Genomic DNA, 23976 nt, shown 5'->3' on the forward strand with positions numbered 1-23976 from the left:
CCAATTTCCTTAGCATGCCCTTAACAATATAGCACTGCCTACTTGTCCAACTGCTTCTTTCATCACTATCAGTTTTGCATCCTGTGCTTCTGCTAGTCTCACCTTCTTTTAAGATCTTCAAATGTGTCTAGTTTACTCTCTCCAACAAACTTTCTCACATGCTCTTCCTCTGTGTCTGACTATTGCTTTCTCCCCCAAGTTTGTGTCCCTTAAAACGAATTTTTCTTAACCTGTAGTCCTTGGTTTAGGTCTTAGTTCCTTGGGCACCTGCTCTGAGAATAGGGACTTTGTCTTATTTCTTATTGCTCAGTGTTCTGTTCCTACCAACTTGTGCTTAGTCATATTTGTTGAATGGATGAACAAACACAGCTTTTGCAAATGGACAGTTGTCTCCCCAACTCACATACCTAGTTTAGTAGTGGATCCAGAAGTACAAATGGAAGACTGACACCAAAGCCATTCTAAGGAGGACTGACAGGCAAATTGGGTAATTGATTGAAACAACACACCTAATTACATAATTGACCCAATATAGAAATATAATAAAACCAATTTTCCATAAACCTAATCATGAAAATACTGGCTTTACTGTCTTTTAAGAACTGGTTTATTCTGGTTTTAGACTTATACAAGCTAAAGTAATAGTACAATAAAAGCAAACTGCAAATCCCGAGTAGACTGTGGGATTCTGAGAAGGGTTACCAGAAAATATATTGTTATTGGGATCAGAATCCCCTGTCTCTCTGGCCACACTACCTTTTCTTTTTTCTTTTCTTTTTTAAGTTATACATAGTAACTGGGTTCATTTTGACAAAATTATATATACATGGAATTTTATTTTAATCCCTGCTTTCCCAACCTTTCCTTCTCCTTCTCTTCCTTCTCCCTATTTTGCTTTCTCTACTCTACTGATCATCCTATCCCACTGGCCACAACAACCTTTTTTTTTTTGACATGCTTACAAAGATAAGTATCTTTGTGCCCCAAGATATACCTGAAATGTTAGACTATTTGTGGGAATTATGCACAGTGCTTTTCTTAAAGGGTTACAGATTCTGTTACTTTTCTTTCTTCGTATTTTTCCTTTAATCACTCACTTAATCTTTTTCTCTAAGGACAACCTCCTTGCTTTATCCCCTTGAGATCTGTTCATGATTTATCTCTCCAGCCTCGTACTTTTGCACCATGCCTTGTCTGTCATTGCTCCCCTTATATAGGAGTACTTAAAACTCTGGATTAAGGTTGGTCTCCTCCTGTGGGACCCTTTGCTTATTCCATCTCTAGCATGTTTTCTTTTGCAACAATACGTAAGCTGTGTGTCTCCTGTACCAAATTTTAGGCTTCTTAGGTATTTAACTGTTACATCATAGACACAGAACATCTCTCAGAATCCCCAGGACCTAATTCCTAGCACATAAATGCTTATGTACGACATTTTAAAGAAACAAGAGCAGTCAGTCAACTTGGGCCTCAAATCTCCTTCAGTGTGAAGTAATAAACTAGAGGTAGGACAGATCAAGAAGCAAGCATATAGTCATTAATTTTCTTGCTCTGGGCCTACAGAATTTGACTTCAGAATTAGTCTTTAGTAGTTCAAATTCCCATTGCAAGTTGTTAGTAATTTCCACCCCCCAGTAGTTATCTCATAGGCTCTTTGAACCAAAGCAGGACATGAACCTACAGTTTCATTCTGCATTAGTAACCACAATATTTTCCCCCATGCCCTACTCGGTATTAAACCCAGGGCTTCACATATGCTAGGCAAGTACTCTACCACCCAGCTACATTCCCAGCCCATTTTATTTTATTTTATGGTAGGGTCTCATGTTGCCCAGGCTGTCCCTGAGCTTGCAATTTTAAAAAGTTGATGCTAGGGATGTTGGCTCAGTGGTAGAGCACTAGCATATGTGAGTCCCTGGGTTTGATCCAGCACCACAAAACAAGCAAACAAGAATAAAGTAAAAAATAAAAACGTGAATAAAATCATTCAATCCACAGATTACAAATCGTAGTCCCCTAAAATCATTTAGAAGGGCTTGTCCCACATATCAGACCAAATGCCCCTTTAACTTGTATGCCTTGTAAGCTTAGAGTCTAGATTGATTAGAATTTAGACCTCTTTCTGTGGGCTTTTGCTTCCTTATTTTTGGTTGAACTTTTGTGTTTTTTTAAACATTTCTAATTTAGGACTTACTTTCCTGAAGTCAGAGCCAGTCTAAATACAGACATCAGTGAATTTCTCACAATTCTTCTCTGACTGAGAATTAAGGAAAGAAATCCAGATCCTTAGGTCCCCCCACCCCATCATGTTTGGAAAACTTACCTGTGCCACACACATGACCAGTTGGCTTTTCCACTGAAGCCATGAATACCTCTAGGCCAAGGACTGCTTCTTATCCCATTTCAGTTCCCTATCACCTCGCTCACTGGCACACAGATTTTTAACAAGAGTCAGTTTTTATTAGAAATTATCAAGATAATTTCAAATAAAAACTCACAAAGTACTTGTAAACACCAGTGTGGCAGCCTGTCACAAGATTTAAGTAAGAGATTAAGGAAGATATATAAGCACTTCAATATTACTTGAACATAAGTAGGTTAACTAGAAGAATTTGAATATTAATTAAGCTCAGAACAGAAAAATAGTGAAGTAAAAACGTTCTTAAAGTTTGGTTTTTTGTTTGTTTGTTTGTTTGTTTTTTTAAACAATTTTAACCTACAGAATTAATCTGTTTCTATTTTTGCAAGATTTGGCCCGCACATCTTTATTTGAGATTCTTGAGAAATTTCACCTATTAATCTAACTTAAGAATGCGAATATTTTGCTGGTGTCAAAAATGTGTGATCATTGAGCAAGAACTGAAAAGTCTCTATTCTAGGCAGGATCGAGAACTTCTTTTTTTCTAATTCCACACAGACACGTCTTCGGCCTCTGAGGATGAGGGCTCTCTGAGACGCCAAGCTGCGCTCTCTGCTGCCTTGCAACAGAGCTTACAGAATGCTGAGTCCTGGATCAACCGTTCAATTCAGGGATCGTCCACTTCTTCATCCGCATCTTCTACGCTGTCCCATGGAGAGGTCAAAGGAACCAGTGGGTCTCTAGCTGATGTATTTGCCAATACCCGAATAGGTAGGAGCTGGATCTACCTAAGAAGCCCAAATATGTTTCAATTGGCACCCAGTATCCAGGAAACAATTTATGATTGTGTTAGGTTTTTCAGTGTGTCCTAAAAATTGAATAATCAAAGAGAACATGACAGTTAATAAGGCAAAGAAGGAAACACCAGCAATATATTTGTCGTAGGAATGATAGGTATCATCTGCATTATTGGAGCATAGTGTTGCCCACCTGAAGCCATATCTATTTCCATAAGCAATACTCAAGCTGCAAGATATAACACCAGTCTTAGTAGTGGTTCATCCCACTTGAAGAAATTTCATATATTAAAGGGTGTTAAAACGTGTAGCATCTTAGATTTCTTCAGGATTGTTGTCTATATTCTATCAAACAAAAAGTGTTAAACCTGAGCAAATTCTACCTTAAGCCAATTATCAGTGAAGCCCTTTTTAGTATAAAGACTGGATTTATTGTCCTTGCTGCTGTGATATTGCTACACCTAGAGTGTGCCAGCTGAGGATGTTGGTAGTCTATGAACTGCTACCTGCTGCTGATGCTACTGTATGGAGTATAGCTTTGCTTGGCTCTGCTTTATGTTTTGTTTGTTTTTTAAAAGAGTTGTGACATCTGCAAATAAAGATACAGATTTCTGCTTTTGCTAAATTGGTTGGTACAAATTGCTCTAAATAATGTACATGAACATTATATATCTGTGATGTCTTTCCCTTTTTTCTTGACAATCAGTTGCATTTTGGTATCTTCAATTTTCTTCTCAGTGATCTTTTTATATCCTTTATATATTTTCATTCTATTAGTTGATTTCAGAAAATAAAATTGGAAATTTTTCAAGGTTATAGTTTTTAAAGATAATAATTCTCCTGGGGATATGATTGCCCACATTAATAGCCTTGTGCCAGCTGCCAGTGACTTGTCCTGCACTCTTAGCTTTGCCCAGTGTGTAGTTCAGTGAGCTTCCTAGAGCAGCCACACATAGATGTACGTGTTTACCATCTCTTTTGTCAAAGAGGGTAAGCAACAGAGCTGTTGTAGGTGAGCTTTTATTTCCATATCTGTTATAAAGAAAACATTTTCACTTATAAAAAGAATTGTCCTGTATCTAGTTAATGTTATGTGTATTTTTGTTAACAAGATGATTTCATCTGACCTCATATTTTTCTGTTGCTTCATGACTCTATGAAAGTTATTGGCTTAGTTATTCACAGAAACCATATTATGCAGTGTAATTGCTTTTTGGATGTTTGTTCTAACAGTAGTCTGTGTTCCTGATAAGAAAATTAAAAAACAGGTAAATAAAAATAAAATAATTTACAATCACACTTCCTATGAATAACACTGTAATGCTACAACTTCCATGTGTATTCTAGATATTATTTGTGTAAGAATATGTGAGGTCTTGGTTTTGATTTTACAAAAATAAATTGTCTTAAATGTAATGTTCATTACCTGCTTTCTTGGCAGTGTATTGTGAACATCTTCTATATCATTATAAGTATACTATTTTTAGGATTTTAAATACAATCAATTGTATGACTGTGCCCTAATTTGTTTAGCCTTTCCCCTTTTTTGGACATTTAAGTCATTGTCATTTTGCCATTTTGCAGACTGACAAAAGTAATGTGCTTAAGCATATAGTTTTATGCATTTGTCTGTTTATTTCCTTAGGATATTTTCCTAAAAGTTTGATTGCTGGGTCAAATAAAAATGTACATTTTTAATGCTGTTTCCACATGTCCTACAGGTATCCAACATACCTGTGCTTGTATATTTCAAACTTTTTTGTCCCTCAGTACTGGGGATTGAACCCAAGGATGCTCTCCCACTGAACTACGTCCCAAATCCTTTTCTTAAAATTTTATTTTGAGACAGGTTCTCACTAAATTGACTGTGCTGACTTTGAACTTGTGATGATTCTCCTGCTTCAGCCTCCCTAGTAACTGGGATTACAGGTGTACACCACTGTGTCCAGCTTATTTCAGATATTCAAAACTGTTAAAATAGTAATTAGAGACCTGTTAGGTATAGAATCCTTACCCCAAATTGACTTTAGAAATTGTTCATATTATACTTTTTTCATAGTTTTTAGTGATTTTCATTATTCTTATGAATCTTATATTTTAATTCTAATTTTAATTTTATTATTACTTTTCCAGATGTTTTCTTCTGTAACATATCCCTGGTGAATGGGTCTCTTTGAATATATATCATTTCTCTATGTTAAGAATCTCTCTATGAAGTAGTGTATAATAACACTATTTAATCTTTGCTTAGAGCAAGGGAAGATCCTTGTCTGTCAAGTAGATCCAAATTGCCTATTAATTATTTTATAAAAATTAGAAGTGGACTTTACCTGTTTTCCTTCATCTGAAAGCAAGCAATCTGACCTATTCTCAAGACACTACTTGGTCTTTCATGGAAGGAGAAGCATTCCAGATAAAATGAAGAAATGTTTAAGAAACTAGAATACTAGTAATTAATAAGGATCTTAATTTGTTTTCATTTTGAAGTCACTTGTAACTTTTATTTTTTTATGATTATTTTTATAACATTGGATTCTACCAACTTTTCTATGTAGAAAATAATGTTTTAGAGAGACATTATCCCTGTGATGTGATCTTACTTAAAGCTACCTAAGTCTTGAAAATATTAATTTGCAAAAGCTGGTATGCCTTGACTTAACCTCTGATTTTTCCATTATATTTTGCTAGCAGAATTTGATTTAAAACTTGTTTTACAAGAGTTAATGCTCTATTTATATAGTTTTCTCCTTGTTTAAAAAACAAAGATTTAGTGGTTCTTCTTTTTGCTACTAATGTCATATAATTCTTAGTTTTGTTTTCTCCCCTCTTAGAGAATTTCTCTGCTCCCCCAGATGTCACTACAACTACCTCTTCTTCCTCATCATCATCCTCAATACGCCCAGCAAATATTGATCTGCCCCCTTCGGGGATAGTAAAAGGCATGCACAAAGGATCCAACAGATCTAGCCTTATGGATACAGCTGACGGTAGGTAGCTCTTTTTAGTAACTAAATAGAGAGTATAAATTAAACTGTAAAAATTCAAATTATAAACAGTAGCTCCTAACAATCTGTTTCAGTAACTGTAAAACTACATTGCATTTGCCTCACTTGCAACAGGTCATCAGAGTGCCCTCTTCTATATTTGTTCACACTTAGTACTTCCAAAAGATACTTTAAACCAGAAATTAAATATTAAAAAGAAAAGAGTCATATAAGAGAAAAGGGAGCTTAGGTGAAATCATAAAGCAGTGTGTTAATAGTAACACCATATTTGCTCTTTATTGCCATAAAACTTGTGTACATACTTGTACCTGTTTGGCCCAATTGAAATAGAATGAGATTGGGGCAAGGCCAAGCATTATTAGAAAAATAAGCTCCTGAGCAAATTGAGGAAATAAAATGTCCTTCAAGTCAATGAATTGTAACTTAACTCATCTCTTTTTCCTTCCAGGTGTCCCTGTCAATAGCAGAGTATCCACAAAAATCCAGCAGCTTCTTAACACTCTGAAACGACCCAAAAGGCCTCCCTTAAAGGAATTTTTTGTAGATGACTCTGAAGAAATTGTGGAAGGTAGTAGTAAAAATACCAAAACCAGATTCCTTAAACAAATACTCTTAAGCATTTACTACATGTCAGGTACATAATCTTAAAGAATGAGCAAGACATAGATCTTAAGTCAAAGAGTTCATAGTTCTCTGCTCTTTTCCCCCTAAAGATCATTTATATTTTATTCTTAGATGAAAGGTAAGAATGGAGGGAAGAGGAAGAAGGGCAAAGAAATAACTATAGGACATAGAACTCTTTGAGCTAGATGCAGTGGCATATGCCTATAATTCCAGCAACTCAGGAGGCTGAGGCAGGAAAATTGGAAGTTCAGGATAAGCCCCAGCAAATTAGTGAGACCCTGTCTCAAAATTAAAAGGGCTAGGGGATGTAGCTCAGTAGTAAAGCACCCCTATGTCAAATCCCCCATACTCTATCCACCCCTGCAAATGAGAACTCTTCATTAATAATATATGCTTTGAACATAGGAAATACAAATATACAATTTTAAAAGTTACTTACATTAGACATTGTCAGGATGTGGGTATCAAATTCAACCTCAAAAAGTTTGCCCAGGCTTAGCCAGGCTCCATGGCACATACCTGTAATCCAGCTACTCAGAAGGCTATGGCAGAAGGTCATGTCTGGGCAACTTAGTAAGATCCTGTCTCAAAATAAAAAGGCCTAGGAATGTATTTTCATGGTAGAATACTTGGCTAGAATGCTGGAGGCCCTGGATTCAGTCAGCAGTACCACCATAAAAATGTTCCCAGTCTCTTTTTAGCTTAACATAGTCCTTTCATTAAATCATCCAGTTGATACATATATTTGCCTTCTGCATCATAGTGTGGTAGATGGTGAAAAAAGTTCAAAGATTTAGGAAAATGCAGTCTTTCTTCATGTTGTGTGTGATTTAAATCAGTGCTAAAATATATAGATGTGGAAACTTAGTTAGCCAATAAGTTTGTATCAGTGAATATGTGCAATTGTGAGAAGGGAAGAAATTAGTTCCATCTGTGTGGTTAGAGAAGACTTCACAGAGGAAGAGGTAATCCTCAGTGTTTTATTCATTCAATAATTTTTTAAATATTTATGGATGAAATCATGTCTAGGACTTAATAGGGAAAGATGAGAGGAGAATGGGTGTGTGCACAGATAAAATGAGATGACCATTTGATAATTATTGAAGCTGGGTGATGAATAGTCCTACCTAACAAAGCTTTTGTCAAAGAGAGAGCAAGTGAGAAGCTTTTGTTCAGAGAATGAAGCCTTGGTGACTTTGTAGTTTGTTTTTATGCTCTGAACTAATAGTAGCTTTGATCACATCAGGCTATTAATATAATTAGGCACATTGGTAGACTAGATCCTATCTTAACCCAGTTCACATACCAGGAGGCAAAAAGCAACATGACATATGAGGTTAAGATTCTTTCTTCAGGAGTTCCTAAATTCATTGAATTAGGGACATCTTTCTTTTTGGGAATGGGGTGAAGACTAGGGATTTAACCCAGGGGCAATTTACTACTGAGCTACATCCATAGCCCATTTTACTTATTTATTTATTTTTTATTTTGAGACAGTCTTGCTAAGTTGCTGAGGGGCTCATTAAATTGCTAAGGCTGACCTTGAACTTGTGGTCCTCCTATCTCCGCCTCCCCAGCCACTGGGATTGTAGGTGTGCGCAACCACATCTGGTGGACATATTCAAAGTGCTTAGGCCAGTAAAAGCCTTTTCAGTCTTCGTAGCGTTGTATATTGACCTGGCATGAAATGAAAGTCAAGGTTTAAGAGAGGTCACACTTAACAATTTTTCTTTGGCAGAATAGAGCTAACAGTGTTCTACTGATTAAAAATAGGTAACAGTTGCTTTATTTGAGTACTTGTTACCTTTGGAAAAGAAAAAAACCTGTCTTTCAGACTTCCAAAGATCTAGTGGAGAATGGCAATAATATAAACATTATTTATCTCCAGTTCTTGGAAAGACAATGTTAAAATCCAGTTTAAAAAAAAAAATTTAGTCCAATTCAACTAACATATTTTAAGCAACCTCCTAGGCACTGACGAAAACAAAAGGAAAGAACCATCCCTTGCCTTAGGAAGCTGTCAGTCTTAGGTTGCAGGGACTGTGGGATACATGTCCAGTAATGAAAACCATTGAGGATCCTCTGTGTTTTAATAAAGGTAGAGTACCACATAAGGTGGGAATAATCTCCTTGAGGAATGATTGGGGTTGGTGCCCAAAGAATGTGCTGTTGGAACGAGTGCTGAGGAGGATAAGTAAGAGTTCTCCAGGAGGCAGAGGGGTAGGTGCTTAAAATGTGTGCAAAGGGCAGAGCATGGCACCTGTAATCCTCTCAGAGACTCAGGAAGCTGAGGCAGGAAGATTGCAAGTTCAAGTCCAGCCTCAGCAATTTCGTGAGGCCCTAAGCAACTTAATGAGACCCTGTATCCAAAAATGAAAAGACTGGGGATATGACTTAGTGGTTGAGCACCCCTGGGTTCAGTACCAAAAAGAAAGAGAAAGAAATGTTTTGCAACAGACTGGGGTTGGGGTTGTACCTCAGTAGTGGAGTGCTTGTGTAGACTGTGTGAGGCACTGGGTTCAATTCTCAGTACCACATATAAATAAATAAAGTTCCATTGACAACTAAAGAAAGTATTTTTTTAAAAAAGAAATGTATGCAGAGTTATGATTTATGCCCATTATCTGCTTGAGTTACACTGTTCCCATTTTGCAGATGAGGAAAGGAGGGCCCAAGTAAATCAATTTGCTTAAGGTCATGCTAGTGAAAAGTGAGTTTTCTGACTATATTTTAGTGCTTTTTCATTAAGTGTAACCTGGTGAATTAAAACCTGCCTCTCTAACACTGTCCACAAACTGTAAAGAATGAAAAACAAGTTTACTAATAATAGTGAAATTGCTAAAGAGAAATTTATACATTGTGCTTTTTTTATACATGTGGTGATTTGTTTTTTCAGGATTAAGTATTATTTCTTGTCTAAAAGCATGTTGATTATAATTTTACAATTCAGTGGAAAATTCAAATAAGGCCCAGTTTGTGGACTATATCATTTCTAACCATGTCTTTTCTCAAAGTGAGTTTAAAACCAAAGAAGTATGAGGAGAAGAGGGAAATGTGTTTGAGATTAGAGCTGTGTAAGCTCATGCATGGATTTATTTTTTCAACTTAACTTCTTTTTGGTACAGTACCTCAGCCAGACCCCAACCAGCCCAAGCCTGAGGGGCGGCAGATGACACCTGTGAAGGGAGAACCCTTAGGAGTCATCTGTAACTGGCCACCCGCACTGGAATCTGCTCTGCAGCGATGGGGCTCCACCCAAGCCAAGTGTCCCTGTCTGACTGCACTAGATGTGACAGGGAAACCAGTTTACACACTTACCTATGGTGAGTTTACCACAGTGCTAATCCTTCTTTTCTAAGAGTTCCTCAGAATATCATGGGTAGTATTTTTATCTTGATGTTTAGCGGCTGCTGGTCATTATGTTTTAAAGGATCTTGTCAATTATTTAATAGGATCTTAAGTTCTAAGTAAGCTATTTTGAAATATTTTCATTTGCTGAAGTGACATTTGCAAGCCAGCTAATGTTTAAAGACAACAAAAAAATAAGAGAGATTATAGGTGTTCTGATATTTTAAAATTAAAAGGGATATTAGAAAAATGGTCAGTATTCATAATGTGTGGAGAAAACCAGGTAGTTTTATCTAAAAACTAAAACTTACTATTTTTTTTTAGATCTTTACTTTATCCTTCATTTTGCTTATAATAGGCACAAAATTCTATAACGAACAAAAGAATCAGTACTTTTAAATTTAATTTTGAATTCCATGTAAAGTTTTTGTTTACTTTTAAAAAATATATATATGCATATATTTTTAGTTATAGATGGACATAACTTTATTTTTTTAGTGTGGTGCCGAAGATTGAACCCAGTCCCTCATATGTGCTAGGCAAACCTTCTACCACCGAGTACAACCTGCCCCGTTGGTTACTTTTTATAGTGCTGGGTGTTATATTCAGGGTTTCAGGCTTGCTGGGCAAGTGCCCTGCCATGATATACATCCCCAGCCTGTAAAGTTTTTTTCTTCTTTTTCTCTTTTTGAAATAACTTCAAGAAAAATGGAGGCAGTCCTGGGTTGTATGATTTTATACTAGTTTATTCAAACAGATTCCTTTTCCCCTTTCCACACGCATTGCCATAGACCTGGATTGAAAATAGTTTTTGAGGAAAAATAAGTGTTTCTTAAAGAATTTTCAGGTTCAACTAGTTTAAACTATGGATGCCCCTCTGAAAAAGTTGGATATAAAAATAACATATCTATTTAAAATGACATCTTTTCTTTTTTATGTTTCTCATGATTTAAAGAAAGAATTTCTAAGGCTGGTTGAGGGGAGGGAATGTAGGAAATTGGAAAGAAAGGAAATTTTTTTCTTCTTTTTGCCAAAATAGTTTTAACATTCACCTCAGAAGTCATATACTAATTTCATTCACGCAATGCTTAAAAAAAAAAAAAAATCATTTAGCTTGCCAGATCCTTACCTTTTTATTTAACATCCATGAATATATCCACATTTCACATAATCAATTTCCATTTTATCTTGTGTTTGTACTGAGTTACAGTGGCATGAAATGTTGAATCATAGGAGTCTTTTTATCTCCTTTTTTTTTTTTTTGGCACCAGGAATTGAACCCAGGGACAATTAGCCACTGAGTCACATCCCCAGCCATTTTTATATTTTGAGAAGGTCTCACTAAGTTGCTTAGGACCTCAGTAAGTTGCTAACGCTGACTTTGAATTTGTGATCCCCTGCCTCAGTCTCCCATGCCACTGGGATTACAGGTGTGCACCACTGCACCTGGCTGAGTCTTACCTTTGCTTTCCTGTTACCTCATGTATCTGTTAGCACCTGTATGAGTGATTCTTCAGAAGCTTAGGACAGAATTGGTATGTTTTTCAGTTCTGCAAAGCAAAAAATTGTTTCCCTCCCTGAAAATGTGATCATCTCACATCAAATTATTCCTAAAGATATTCATATTACTTCAGAAAAGAAGTAATAGGAATATTCATGTGGTTTCATAATGATACTTTTAAGATGACATGTTAATTAAAATACTTTAAACTATCTTCTGCTGTTTTTTGTTGTAAGTTTTGCTACTGTTGTTGTAAGGCCTCCTACCTCCTAAAAACTAAGGTGACATTATTTTTATTTCAAGACAGGAATAGTTCTTATAAACTAGAACAAATATAAAGCTTGGGGGTACTTGATTTTGTTTTGAGTGAGGGGTGGTACTTTCAGAATCCATCAATTGGAAGTAGCCATTGTCTTAGTCACCTTGGTTAACTGAATGCTCTCTTGCTGAGATAGGCTTGTGTTTTTTTCTATGTGACTCTTCTTTTTCCAGGAAAGTTGTGGAGCAGAAGTTTGAAGTTGGCCTACACACTGCTTAATAAACTGGGTACCAAAAATGAACCTGTGTTAAAACCTGGAGACAGGGTAATTAATTTTTTGGTTTTAGAAAAGTTGTGTTTATTGTTTTCTAATATGCCCTTTCTGGAGACTTTTTGTTTTATTTGTTTTTTGTGATACTGGGGTTGAACCCAGGACCTTGAACATGCTCAGCCACTCAGCTACACCTCCAGCCTGTACCTTTTGGAGTTTTAATGTACAAGAGGAAAATTTATGTAACTCTTATTCTTAGAAAACAAAAATTTAGTTCTAACCCAAGTTAGCCCAATGTCAGGTAGTGGTTCTTGCATTCAGAAATTGAGTACAGTTCACATGTCCCTTTCTGAGGCTGCTATTTATAAACCCTTGAGATGTCAATAAAGATGAAACCTAAATTTTTCTGGAAATAATAATTTGTTTCATTCTTTTTTGTACTGGGTGTTGAACTCAAGGGCACTTTACCACTGAACCACATTCTCACCCCTTTCTATTTTTAATTTTGAGATAAGGTCTTGCCAAGTTGCTAACACTACTGACCTTGAACTTGTGATCCTCCTGCCTCAGCCAAGTTGCCAAATGATAGGTGTGCGCCACTGCACCAGACTTAATATACTTTTCAATATAGAGATCCACTATATTTATTTTATTGCTTTAGTCCTGTACTAAAGTAAATTGCCTTGGGTTACCTAAGTAATTAGTATTTAAGGCATGTTGCTTACTGCTAAATCACCAATAAAATTAACTGAAAAATTATGATAATGATGATGAATTCATTTTTTATTTACCAAAATGTGTAGTATAATCATGGGAATAATGATGATCTTTTTTTGTTTTTCTCAGTAACTTAATTTCCTTAAGAGCAGTACCTTATAGTTTGATTTCTTGTGTTGATAAATGTTATTTGCCTTAGAGAATGATACGGAAAGAAGTACTGTGTTTGTATTCCTCTATTATCAAATGTCTTTTTGCATTTTAGGTAGCCCTGGTTTACCCCAACAATGATCCAGTCATGTTTATGGTAGCTTTTATGGATGTCTCCTGGCAGAAGTGATTCCAGTGCCAATAGAGGTACCTCTTACCAGAAAGGTAACATTGCTAAATTAAGAGAAATGTAGCCCAGTATAACATGACAGGCATTGGATTCTTCTTGGATCAGTTGACACAATCACATTATTGAAAGCAACTATTTTCTGAAATACTTAGCTTCTCTTTCTAAAAACATGAAAGTTGTAGAAAATTTATGTAATATTTTCAAGTGTCCTACAAAGAAGAACTAAGATAGGTTTTCCCCCCTTTCGATGGTACTAGAGATTTAACCCAGGAGCGTTCTACTACTGAGCTACACCCCCAGTCCTTTTTCATTTTTATTTTGAGACAGTCTTGCTAAGTTGACCAGACCGACCTCAAACTTGTAGTCCTACTGCCTTGGCCTTTCAAGTAGTTAGGATTACAGGTATGCAGTACTATGCCCAGCTAAGATAGAATTTTTATAGTAATTGTATATCATTTAAAAAATCAGGGAGACAGGGGATGCGGTTGTGGCTCAGTAGTAGAGTGCTCGATAGCACGTATGAGGCACTGGGTTCGATCCTCAGCATCACATATATACATAATATAAAGGTATTTTTTTAAAAAAATGGGCTGGAGATGTAGTTCAGTGGTTGAATGCCCCTTGGCTCACTCCCTGGTACAAAAAAAAAAAAAAAAAAAAAAAAATTCAGGGAGACTAGTTTTTTTTGTTTGTTTGTTTTTTATTTTGTACCAGGGATTGAACCCAGGGGCACTCAACCACTGAGCCACATCTCCAGCCCTTTTTCTTTTTTATTTTGAGACAGGGTCTCACTAAGTTGGTTAGGGCCTCACTAAGTTGCTGAGACTGACCTTGAACGTGGTCCTCCTACCTCAGCCTCTCAAGTTAACTGGGATTACAAGTGTGTGCCAAAAGGGAAGGTGATGCAGTGGTGGCATGGTCTTACTCTGGATTATAGCATTTTACTTTGACAGCACATCAGTCCTGTTAAATGGAAGACTACCTAACAAGTTTCCCTGTTTTACTAAATGATTTCTACATAAACTGTGTACCCTGATTTTTTCATGCAATTTATTACTGAGAGTTGTCAGAGATGAAAATAGTGGATAATGTGGATTTATAAGAAAAATTATTCTTTGAAAAAACTAAAAAAGAATTGGTACATTCATGAAGTTCTACTTGATGGTATGTAGTATCCTTCCATTGGTCAGAAAATTATAGGGTTCTTCAGTTATTAAGTTGGCAATATTTATGTGGTTTCATAATGATACTCTTAAGATGACATGTTAATGACAATTCTTTAAAACTATATTCTGCTATTTTTTGTTGTTTTGCTACTGTTGTCATAAGGCTTATGCCTGCCTCCTTTAAACAAGAATAATAAAAGGAATATATAGATTTGGTATAAATACACCTTGACCACTGGTATATATTTAAACAGTATTTTTTTTCTGACATGAATTGCCTTGCTCTTAAATGTGGAGTAGGCTAGGGGATGACAACTGTGTTAGCATTTATTTCATTTGCCTAAAATAATATCATTGATGACCCTTGAATAGAATGGTCACATTTAGCTTGTAGAATTCATTATTAGCAATGTCACGTTAATAAAATATTTCGTTTGTATTGCTGTAGAAATTTTTTGGAAGAACATATTGTCAGTGGATTTAACATTTGCCAGATACCGGTGGGGCTTCCATGCTGTCATACAAGTGCCAAAGCATTATGAAGTGCTAGATTTGGGGCATGGTGTGCTCACATTCACTCCCCTACTGTGCTCATATCTTTCCTCCACAGGATGCCGGAGGTCAGCAGATTGGCTTCTTGCTAGGAAGCTGTGGTATTGCCTTAGCTCTAACCAGTGAAGTTTGTCTAAAGGGCCTGCCAAAAACACAGAATGGAGAAATTGTGCAGTTTAAAGGCGAGTAATACACCCAGATGATTAGTTGAAAGTTAAAACTGAATGCTTTAATTAATGTTTTCACTTAGTAACAGCTAAGTACTTTACATATATTTTCTTACTTAATTCTCACAATCTTATTAAGTAGGTACCATTATTATCCCCATTTTCAGGTAAAGAAACTGAGAAACAGATTAAGTAATATATCCAAAGTTACAACTAATAAATAACAGAACAGCAGTTTGAACCCTAATCTGATTCCATACTCTTAACCTTTATGGTTCTGGTTGAAAAAAGTTACCACTCTGTACATTAAAGCTAAATGTAGAGACAGACGATAAACAACTAACCTCAGTGGACTTCCACTGCCAAATGGAGCTCCCTATTGTTGAGGTAATGCCAAGTCTTGGAATTAGCATATGGAACTGTTGTATTAAGTATTTTATTGATTATAAAAATTGTATTAATTTGGTCTCTTGATATTTAAAATGACCAATTCAGTGCAATCTCCTCCCATGATGGCTTAGGCAATTTAATTTATTCTATGGGTTTGATTTAGGTTGGCCTCGGCTCAAGTGGGTTGTAACAGACTCCAAGTACCTTTCAAAGCCACCTAAAGACTGGCAGCCCCACATCTCTCCTGCTGGTACAGAACCAGCATACATTGAGGTAAGTTCTGAGACTATATACATGCTCTCTCTCTTTCCTTTGGCCTGAGTTGCAGGGATTTTATTTGTTTGTTTCTTTCTTTTTATTGTGCTAGTGATTAGTTGCATATTTCATTGTAAGAGATCCTCTTCTGGGACTGTAATGGGGGCAGTGGTGCATACTTACACTTGCAGCAGCTTAGGAGGCTGAGGCAGGAGGATAGAAATTCAAAGCCAGCCTCAGCAATTTCGCAGGGCCCTAAGCAACTTAGTGAGATCCTATCTCAAAATAAAAAATACAAAGGGCTGGGACTAGGGCTCAGTGGTTATGCCTCTTGGTTAAATCCATGGCACCAAAAAAAAAAAAAAATTCTCTTGCTTTGTTCTATCTTGGCTTGTAAATGCCTTGTAGTGGATCTTCTGTTCTTAAATATTTTTATCATAAATATTCCTTTAAGAAAAAGACAGCAGGGCTGGGGAGATAGCTCAGCTGGTAGAGTGCTTGCCTTGCAAGGCCCTGAGTTCGGTCCCCAGTACCGCAAAAAAAAAAAAAAAAAAAAAAAAAGCAAAGAAATTGATTCTTTATGTAAGAAAGTTATATAAAAACTTGAGAGAAGTACAAAGGTTTGAGAAATAATTATTAGCCGAGAAATTTATTTGCTGATCTTACAGGTAAGTCAGGAATAAGGTTATAGAGAAATGAGAAGGGAAAATGTCTGTGCTTGAAAAGAACAAGTTTAACAGATGGAAAATAAAGAGCAAGAAGAAACAGATAGATGGAGAGTTTGATATTAAAGGTTAGTGTAGGAACTTGATTGAATGACAAAATGATCTAGTTGTGGAATCAAGTCTTGCTGTATACCAGGTACCAGACTAAATGCTTTAAATGCATTATTTTGTTGGGTCTGAACTTTTATTATAAAACATGCTTTATAGATGAAGAGACTGAAACTTATAAAACTTGAGTAACTGACAAAATGTTATCTGACATAAAAATCGCAGACTGGGACTCAAACTGGTCTAATTCTGAAGCTATACCTTTCATTCCCCTGCATCCCATCCTGCTTGAGACATATTCTGACCAACTGTCTGCTAAATTAATGAATAAGCAAATCAGTAATTATTTTCTTTCAATCCCCTGTACCAAAAATAAAAAATAAAAACAAATTTAGTATTCAACTCTTAATCTATATCATATCTTAATGCTGACATGGCTTATCGTTCCATTCTCCTTTAAACTCTACTCACAGGCTTCCTGGACTGTTCCTTCTCAGTTCTTCAACCTCACAGACCATCCCTTTTCAATCTTCTTCGTTGGTTCCTCCTAAAACGTTGAGAGCCCTTACTTAGATTTCTGACCTCATGTGGAACTACTATACCCCATATTTCTAGGCTCCCTTTCTTTTTTTTTTTCTTTTGTGCTGGGGATTGAACCCAGGGGCTCATGCTTGCAAAGCAAGCACTCTACCAACTGAGCTATCTCCCCAGCCCTAGGCTCCTGTTCTTGTGAATTAACTTGCAATTCTTACTTGAGACCCTCTTATTACCTACAGGACTCTACTCTACTGAGTTTAAAGTAGTGTGGATAAAAGGCATCTACTGAAGGGTTGTCAGCAGGAGAGTAATAATGAGTTCATTATAAGATATATCTAGATTGGTTGGGTTATGAAAAAAAAAACAGCTTTTTACAGTTATCTAGATAAGCCCAAGGTTGTGTTAGTGGAAACAAAGGGAAGTAGATGGAGTTGCAAGACAGGAAGTAGAACAGGCAAGACATATTGGAAAGGGATAAGGCAAGAAAGACTCTGGTTTCTGACTTAGGTACCTGGGTTGATGGTGGCATCCTTCACAAGATAGGGAATACATTAGGAGAAATTTTCATGGGTGGAAGTGGAAAAATGAATGCAGTATTTGTTATATGGAGTTTCACAGGACTAGGGACCCTCCAGGGGAACACTTGACACTTAGTCTGGATCTCTAAATAGAGGCTTGGGTGGAGATAGAAAATGAGGAGTCATCTGCCCTGATGGAATAGGGTGCAAAGAAGAAGGAGGAGAGTTGGACTCTGAGGGAGCACCAACATTTAAGGGCTTATCAGAGTCTATGAGGAAGAAACAGGAAACTAGAAAAGAGGAAAGATGACCCAAGCTAAGGAAGGAGACAGTGTAAAAAAAAGATAGTCAAATGTACAGGAAATTTTGGTTAAAGTATAAAAAAAGACAAAAGTCCTTGCCCCCCCCCCCTTTTCTTCACTCTCTCTCTCTCTCTTTCTCTCTCTCTTCTTTCTGTACTGAGGATTAAACCCAGAGGTATTCTGTCACTGAGCTACATCCCCAGTCTCCCAGACCTTTTTATTTCTTATTTTTCAGACAGGATCTCACTCAGTTGCCAAGGTTGCTGTTGAACTTACAATCCTCTTGCCTTAGCTTCCCAAGTGACTGGGATTACAGGCATGTTGCCACCATGCCTGACTGCAAATGTCCTTTCAATTTAACAATAAAGCTGATAGTTGGGTACAGTGAGGCACACCTATAATCCCAGCGACTCAAGAGGCTGAGGCAGGAAAATTGCAAATAGGCTAGCCTGAGCAACTTAGCAAGGCCATAAGCAAATTAGTGAGACCCTGTCTTAAAATTAAAACTCAAAAGGGATGGGGATGTGACTCACTGCTAAATGCCCCTGTGTTCAGTCCCTGGTACCTAAAGAAAAATAAAAACTGATGAACTTGGTAAAAAAGTGACTTGAAGGGAGCATTAAGAATAAAAGCAAATTACAATGAAATGATTTGTAGGCATGAATAGACCGTTCATTTCTAGATGTCCCCATACAAAACTGGGTGCTTCCAGTGGATAGAAACCACACACCTTTAACTCTGCAGTGTTGTGCTTGACATGTATAGTTGGTACTCCACATTGGTGAGTTCTGCTTAAGGATTCAACCTACCATGGTTGAAATTATTCAGGAAAAGATCATATCTGAACATGTATATGTATAGACTTTTTCTTTTATATGTTCATTTGTTTATTTTTAGTGGTGAGAATTTAACCCAGGGATATACTATCATTAAATTACATACCCAGCTCTTTTTATTTTTTTATTTTGAGACAGAGTATCGCTAAGTTGCTGAGGCTGGCCTCAAACTTGGGATTCTCCTGACTAAAACTTTTTTCTTATTATTCTTCCTTACTTAATACAGTATAACAACTGTTTAACAGTTACCTTGTATTAGATATAAGTAATCTAGAGATGATATAAAGTCTACAGGTAGAAGAGCCAGGTTATGTGCAAATGCTATATCATTTTATATGTAAGAAACTGTATCTTCAGTTTCTGGTATGTGAGTGGAGTCTTAGAACTAATCCCACATGGATACCGAAGGACAACTGTATCTGGTATTGTGCTTCTGTTAATGCAGCTCAATTTAATTCTTTTGACTTTTTTAGCAGCCACTTCACACTATTGACTAATTAAACTTTTAAGTCTTTTTCTTTTTCATGCATACATTTGTTGAGCTTTGTTATTCCCCAATCCTATCTCTATATGATTAGAGTTTGGGATCCAAGCACTAAGCCTTAGTTATTTATATTCAGAAAGTTAAATTGAGCCCACTGTGATGGTTTACTTGGGTTTGGGTTTTGGAATGTACTTTTGTAATTTAAAGTAACCCCTTTTATTGTGTTTATATTTTTGTTTTTGTTTTATTTTTCTAGTATAAAACAAGCAAAGAAGGGAGTGTAATGGGAGTTACAATGTCCCGGCTTGCAATGTTGTCTCACTGCCAAGCTCTGTCACAGGCCTGCAATTATTCTGAAGGTCAGACCTCGTCCTATGACTGCCCTCATTGTTAGCCTCAGATACATGTGACTGTGAACCGAATGCTCAGTGATTGGATTCCTTTTAATGACCAAATTCAAAGGGAAATGTTCTAAGACACATTCTTTGTTTGCTTTTGTTTTCTTCAAAACACTTGCAAAAATTACTTGCAAATATGCTGTAACTTAAAGGAACTAAAATTCCAGGCAAACCATGATTTCTAGAGTACAGAAATAGAAAACCCTAATTAAAACCAACTGTTTATTAGCTGTGGGGGTCTCTGGATTCTCCATTTTCCTGAGTATAGAGAACCCTGTATATTCTGAGTCAAATTTGGCTAACTAAGCAGTACAGATTAAAATACAAGTAAGCTTCTGTAGTGTCAAACTCAATATGTTGATACATATTGTATAACAACAGTTTGCTTTAGAATGTTCTTTATAATATTAATTTTCTTGTTTTATTTTCCTTTTGAAAAATGCAGCAAATTAATATATGTTCATTTTAGAGCAGTGTTCTTATCTGATTAAAAAATATATGTAATTTGAGTAATCAAAGTGCCCCAAAATAGGAATTGATAAAATTATATATAATGCATTCATATAATGGATTATACCCCAAGGCAGTAAAACTCATGTTCCTAAATATTAAAGCTATGGAAAAATTGTTTCAGTATGTCTTTAAGTGCAAAAAAAAAAAAGGTAGAGAATAGAGAGCTATGGACACTGATTTGGTTATGTTGGATACATATATGTAAATCTATCTACAAGTTTACATATATGTATATGGACATAGAGTGTGTGCATACACACACACACACACTCATTTTTATTTCTCTTGAGAGCATAATTTTTTACATATGTTTGTGGAAATTCCAAATTTTCCAGAATTAAGTATATGTTCTTTATGCAATTCGGAAAAAAATATCCTGGAAGAAGTGCCTAAGTGATTCAGAGTTTCTAGTGTCTGCTGTGACCCTATAACATCACCCTATTATCAGTCCTCCAGCCAGTTAATGGGGACCTTAAGCAGTCAAAAGACCCTGAGAGTTCTTAATCACTTCTCTAAAAGCACCAAATCAGTTGTTTAGTAGAAGCAAGTGATGTGATTTTGCTGCTTAACATTAAGGTTGTTTTTTTGTGTTCTTTCCTTTTTTTATTTTTAATTTTTTTCTGTTTTAGGAGAAACAGTAGTAAATGTTTTAGATTTTAAGAAGGATGCTGGGCTGTGGCATGGCATGTTTGCGGTAAGCTACTTAGAATTAAGGCCTTTAGTGTAAGTTATACTTAATATTAAAGCCATAGATCATTTCTGTGTTTCTTTGGTATTTAAGCCCCCAGAAGATCAATAATATATTCTTGAGCACATCTAACCTTTCCATTGGATGAAATGTATGGAATGATTGCTATGCATAAGATACATGCTCCACCTAAAGAAGAGAGTAATAAGGTAGATGGGGATACTTTCTACAGTTGAGGAACAGGTGATGTGCTCTGTTAGAAAAAGATGACTTCCTTCTGACCCTGGGCATTGAGGCAGTTGTTATGGAAGAAATAGCAGCTAAGTTGGATTTTGAAAGATAGGTAAATGTCATCCAAATAGACATATAGGGGTCTTGAGATAGAGAGAGGTGATATTTCATGTGGGAAAACTACATTATATAACTGACATGTAGGAGAGAAAAAACATATGGGATCCTAGAGTTGAAAAGGAACTCAAGGAGCATCGTCCAACTTCCTTAGACACTGCAAAAGTCAGAGAGTCAAAAATTAAGCCTGAGGAAGAGGTCATCCAGTACCTCCTAAATTAGGAAAAACTTTATTCCTTGAGTGTTCCTGTTGCCTCATTCTTTTTCTTTCCCATTTCCTTTTTTTTTTTTTTTAGTACCTGGTATTAAACTCAGGGGCACTTGACCACTGAGCCACACCCCCAGCCCTGTTTTGTATTTTTATTTAGAAACAGGATCTTGCTGAGTTGCTTAGGGCCTCACTAAGTTGCTGAGGCTGGTTTTGAACTCACAATCTTCCTGTCTCAGCCTTCTGAGCCACTGTGATTACAGGCGAGCACCACCATGCCTGGCTTCCTTTTCCTTTTTTTATCAGAAGTTAAAAAAAAAAAACCTTGCAAGAAGTTGAGGGGAAATACCTCCCTTGGATACAAATGCAAATAGGTTCATAATGTGAAGAATTAGTTATAAACGTACTTTTTCCTAAAACCAGATTTTGTCACCTGAGCTAGAAACTTGAGGAAGGAAGGAAGCAAGTGGTATCTTACAATGCTGTCTTGGTTTCTTTGGGCCACCTGGATGGTGAGCTTAGTGACCAGTCTAAATATCAAAACTTGCTTTCTCTGTCCAGCTGGGTCTCTGGGCACAGGGGACCCTGGATATGTTTGGTTTAAGTGGCAGTAGAGGACCCTGGATATGTTTGGTTTAGGTGCATGACCCTCAACTTCCTTAGCTTTATCTAACCAGACACTGAACAGGCACCTGTGAGAAACAGGGAAAATTATTTTTTTTGCTTTGTAATACCCACCTCTTTGGGGAATGTGACAAGTGTGAACATGGCAAAATCACTTGGTGGGTTGGGGAGAACCTTGGCTGTATCTCTTAACATTTAAGAAACATCTGCCATAACCAGAAAGAGTAGTGGTGCATGCCTGTAATCCCAGCAACTTGGGAGACTGAGGCAGGAGGATCACAAGTTCGAAGCCAGCCATAGCAACTTAGCAAAGCCCTAAGCAACTTAGCGAGACCCTATCTCAAAATAAAAAGTAAAAAGGGCTGGGGATGTGGTTCAGTGGTTAAGCCACCCCTGTGTTCAATCCCCAGTAGCATCAAAACAAAAGAAAACAACTACTCTCTTATCCAGCCAGCAGTGCTACTTTTCTATCTTCTACCCTAGAGAAATACTTGTACATGAGACCAGGGAAGTGATTACAGATATTTCCTTGAAACATTGTTTCTAATAGCAAAAATATATTATTAATAGAGAAATGCCTAGATTGCAATATAACCATACGTTGGAGTACTACACAGCAGTTAACAAAGAATTGTGTAACACTGTTGCACTGATTTGTGTATATTTATCTCTGAAATGAGAAAAAAAGCAAGTTATTTAAAATACTTGATATTTCTTTGGGAACAAATTTATATATGTGTATACATGTATATAATGCATTGAAAAAGGACTGGAAGGATACATATTTACCAAATTCATAATTGTGATCATCTTTGGGGAAGAGAGGAGAGAAGCAGGTTAAAGATAGGTATCAAAGGAAATTCAACCCTAAACAGAATATCTCAAAGATTGTATTTCAAAGATTGTGTTTGAGTAATACTTCTATAATTAAAATTGTTAACTGAATTGATGTATTTGGTATTGATTGCCTTTCATCTTTCTTTGCTTTTCAGAATGTAATGAATAAGATGCATACAATTAGCGTACCCTACTCTGTTATGAAGACCTGTCCTCTGTCTTGGGTCCAAAGAGTCCATGCCCACAAAGGTAAACACAGACAACATCTAAGCTTTAATTATGTGACTGGTTGAATTAAAATTTCTGGAATATCGAGAATTTTTGCATTGCCCCTGTAGAGACACATTTTGATGACTGAACAAATGTTAAAGCTCAGTTATTGTAGAATTACATATGTTGTCTCTTTCAGTGATATTCTTTCTTAAGAATTTAGATGAATTTGCACAAATTTGAGTCAAGAATTAGATATATTGTGTGCTGTGGTGTCCAGAATTTTCTTGGCTATGATACTGTGACCTCTTTAGAGGTCACAGTGAGCAAATAATTACATATCCAGTCGTTTGTCTAAATGTGTTGCTTTCCTCTTCTGAGTAGTTGACACAGTCTCTTTGAAACCTTTATAATTTTCTTCAAGTAAGAATTTCAATCCCCAAAATACATAAAAGTGTTTATTTTATAGTATATTAAACATATACCAAATTTAGTAAATGTGTATGCTAACTTTGTTTAAACCCTTTGAATTTATAGCCAAAGTAGCTTTAGTAAAATGTCGAGACTTGCACTGGGCTATGATGGCACATCGGGACCAAAGGGATGTGAGCCTGAGTTCTCTCCGAATGTTAATTGTAACTGATGGAGCTAATCCTTGTGAGTATTTCTGGTGTGTGGGCATCAGAATATCCTTTCCTTTGGTGAGTTAGGTTTTTTTGTTTCTTTTCTATGAGTTTTTTTTTTTTTTTTCAACATCTGTATTGGAATATAAGTCACATACCATAAAACTTATTCACTTAAAGTGTACCATATAGTGTTTTTCTTACCTTCACGGAGTTATACAACCATCGCCGTGACCTAGATTTAAAACTTTTTGGTACCAGTGATTGAATCCTGAGGCACTTAACCACTGAGGCACATCTCCAGCCCTTTTTTATTTTTTATTTTT

At 36.3% G+C, this 23976-nt stretch overlaps 1 protein-coding gene across 1 annotated transcript in view; it reads left to right on the forward strand.

The window, feature by feature from the left end:
- Dip2b (disco interacting protein 2 homolog B) overlaps positions 1-23976 on the forward strand; it is a 240745-nt gene that overhangs the window by 167986 nt on the left and 48783 nt on the right. The window contains 13 exon segments of the mRNA XM_047551774.1: positions 2918-3130; positions 5988-6143; positions 6610-6729; positions 9911-10108; positions 12127-12218; positions 13147-13189; positions 13192-13256; positions 14998-15121; positions 15660-15769; positions 19458-19560; positions 20742-20806; positions 22973-23066; positions 23565-23684. Coding sequence (XP_047407730.1) covers positions 2918-3130; positions 5988-6143; positions 6610-6729; positions 9911-10108; positions 12127-12218; positions 13147-13189; positions 13192-13256; positions 14998-15121; positions 15660-15769; positions 19458-19560; positions 20742-20806; positions 22973-23066; positions 23565-23684 — 1503 coding nt within the window.

Source organism: Sciurus carolinensis, chromosome 4 (assembly GCF_902686445.1).
Source record: "Sciurus carolinensis chromosome 4, mSciCar1.2, whole genome shotgun sequence".
NCBI lineage: Eukaryota > Metazoa > Chordata > Mammalia > Rodentia > Sciuridae > Sciurus > Sciurus carolinensis.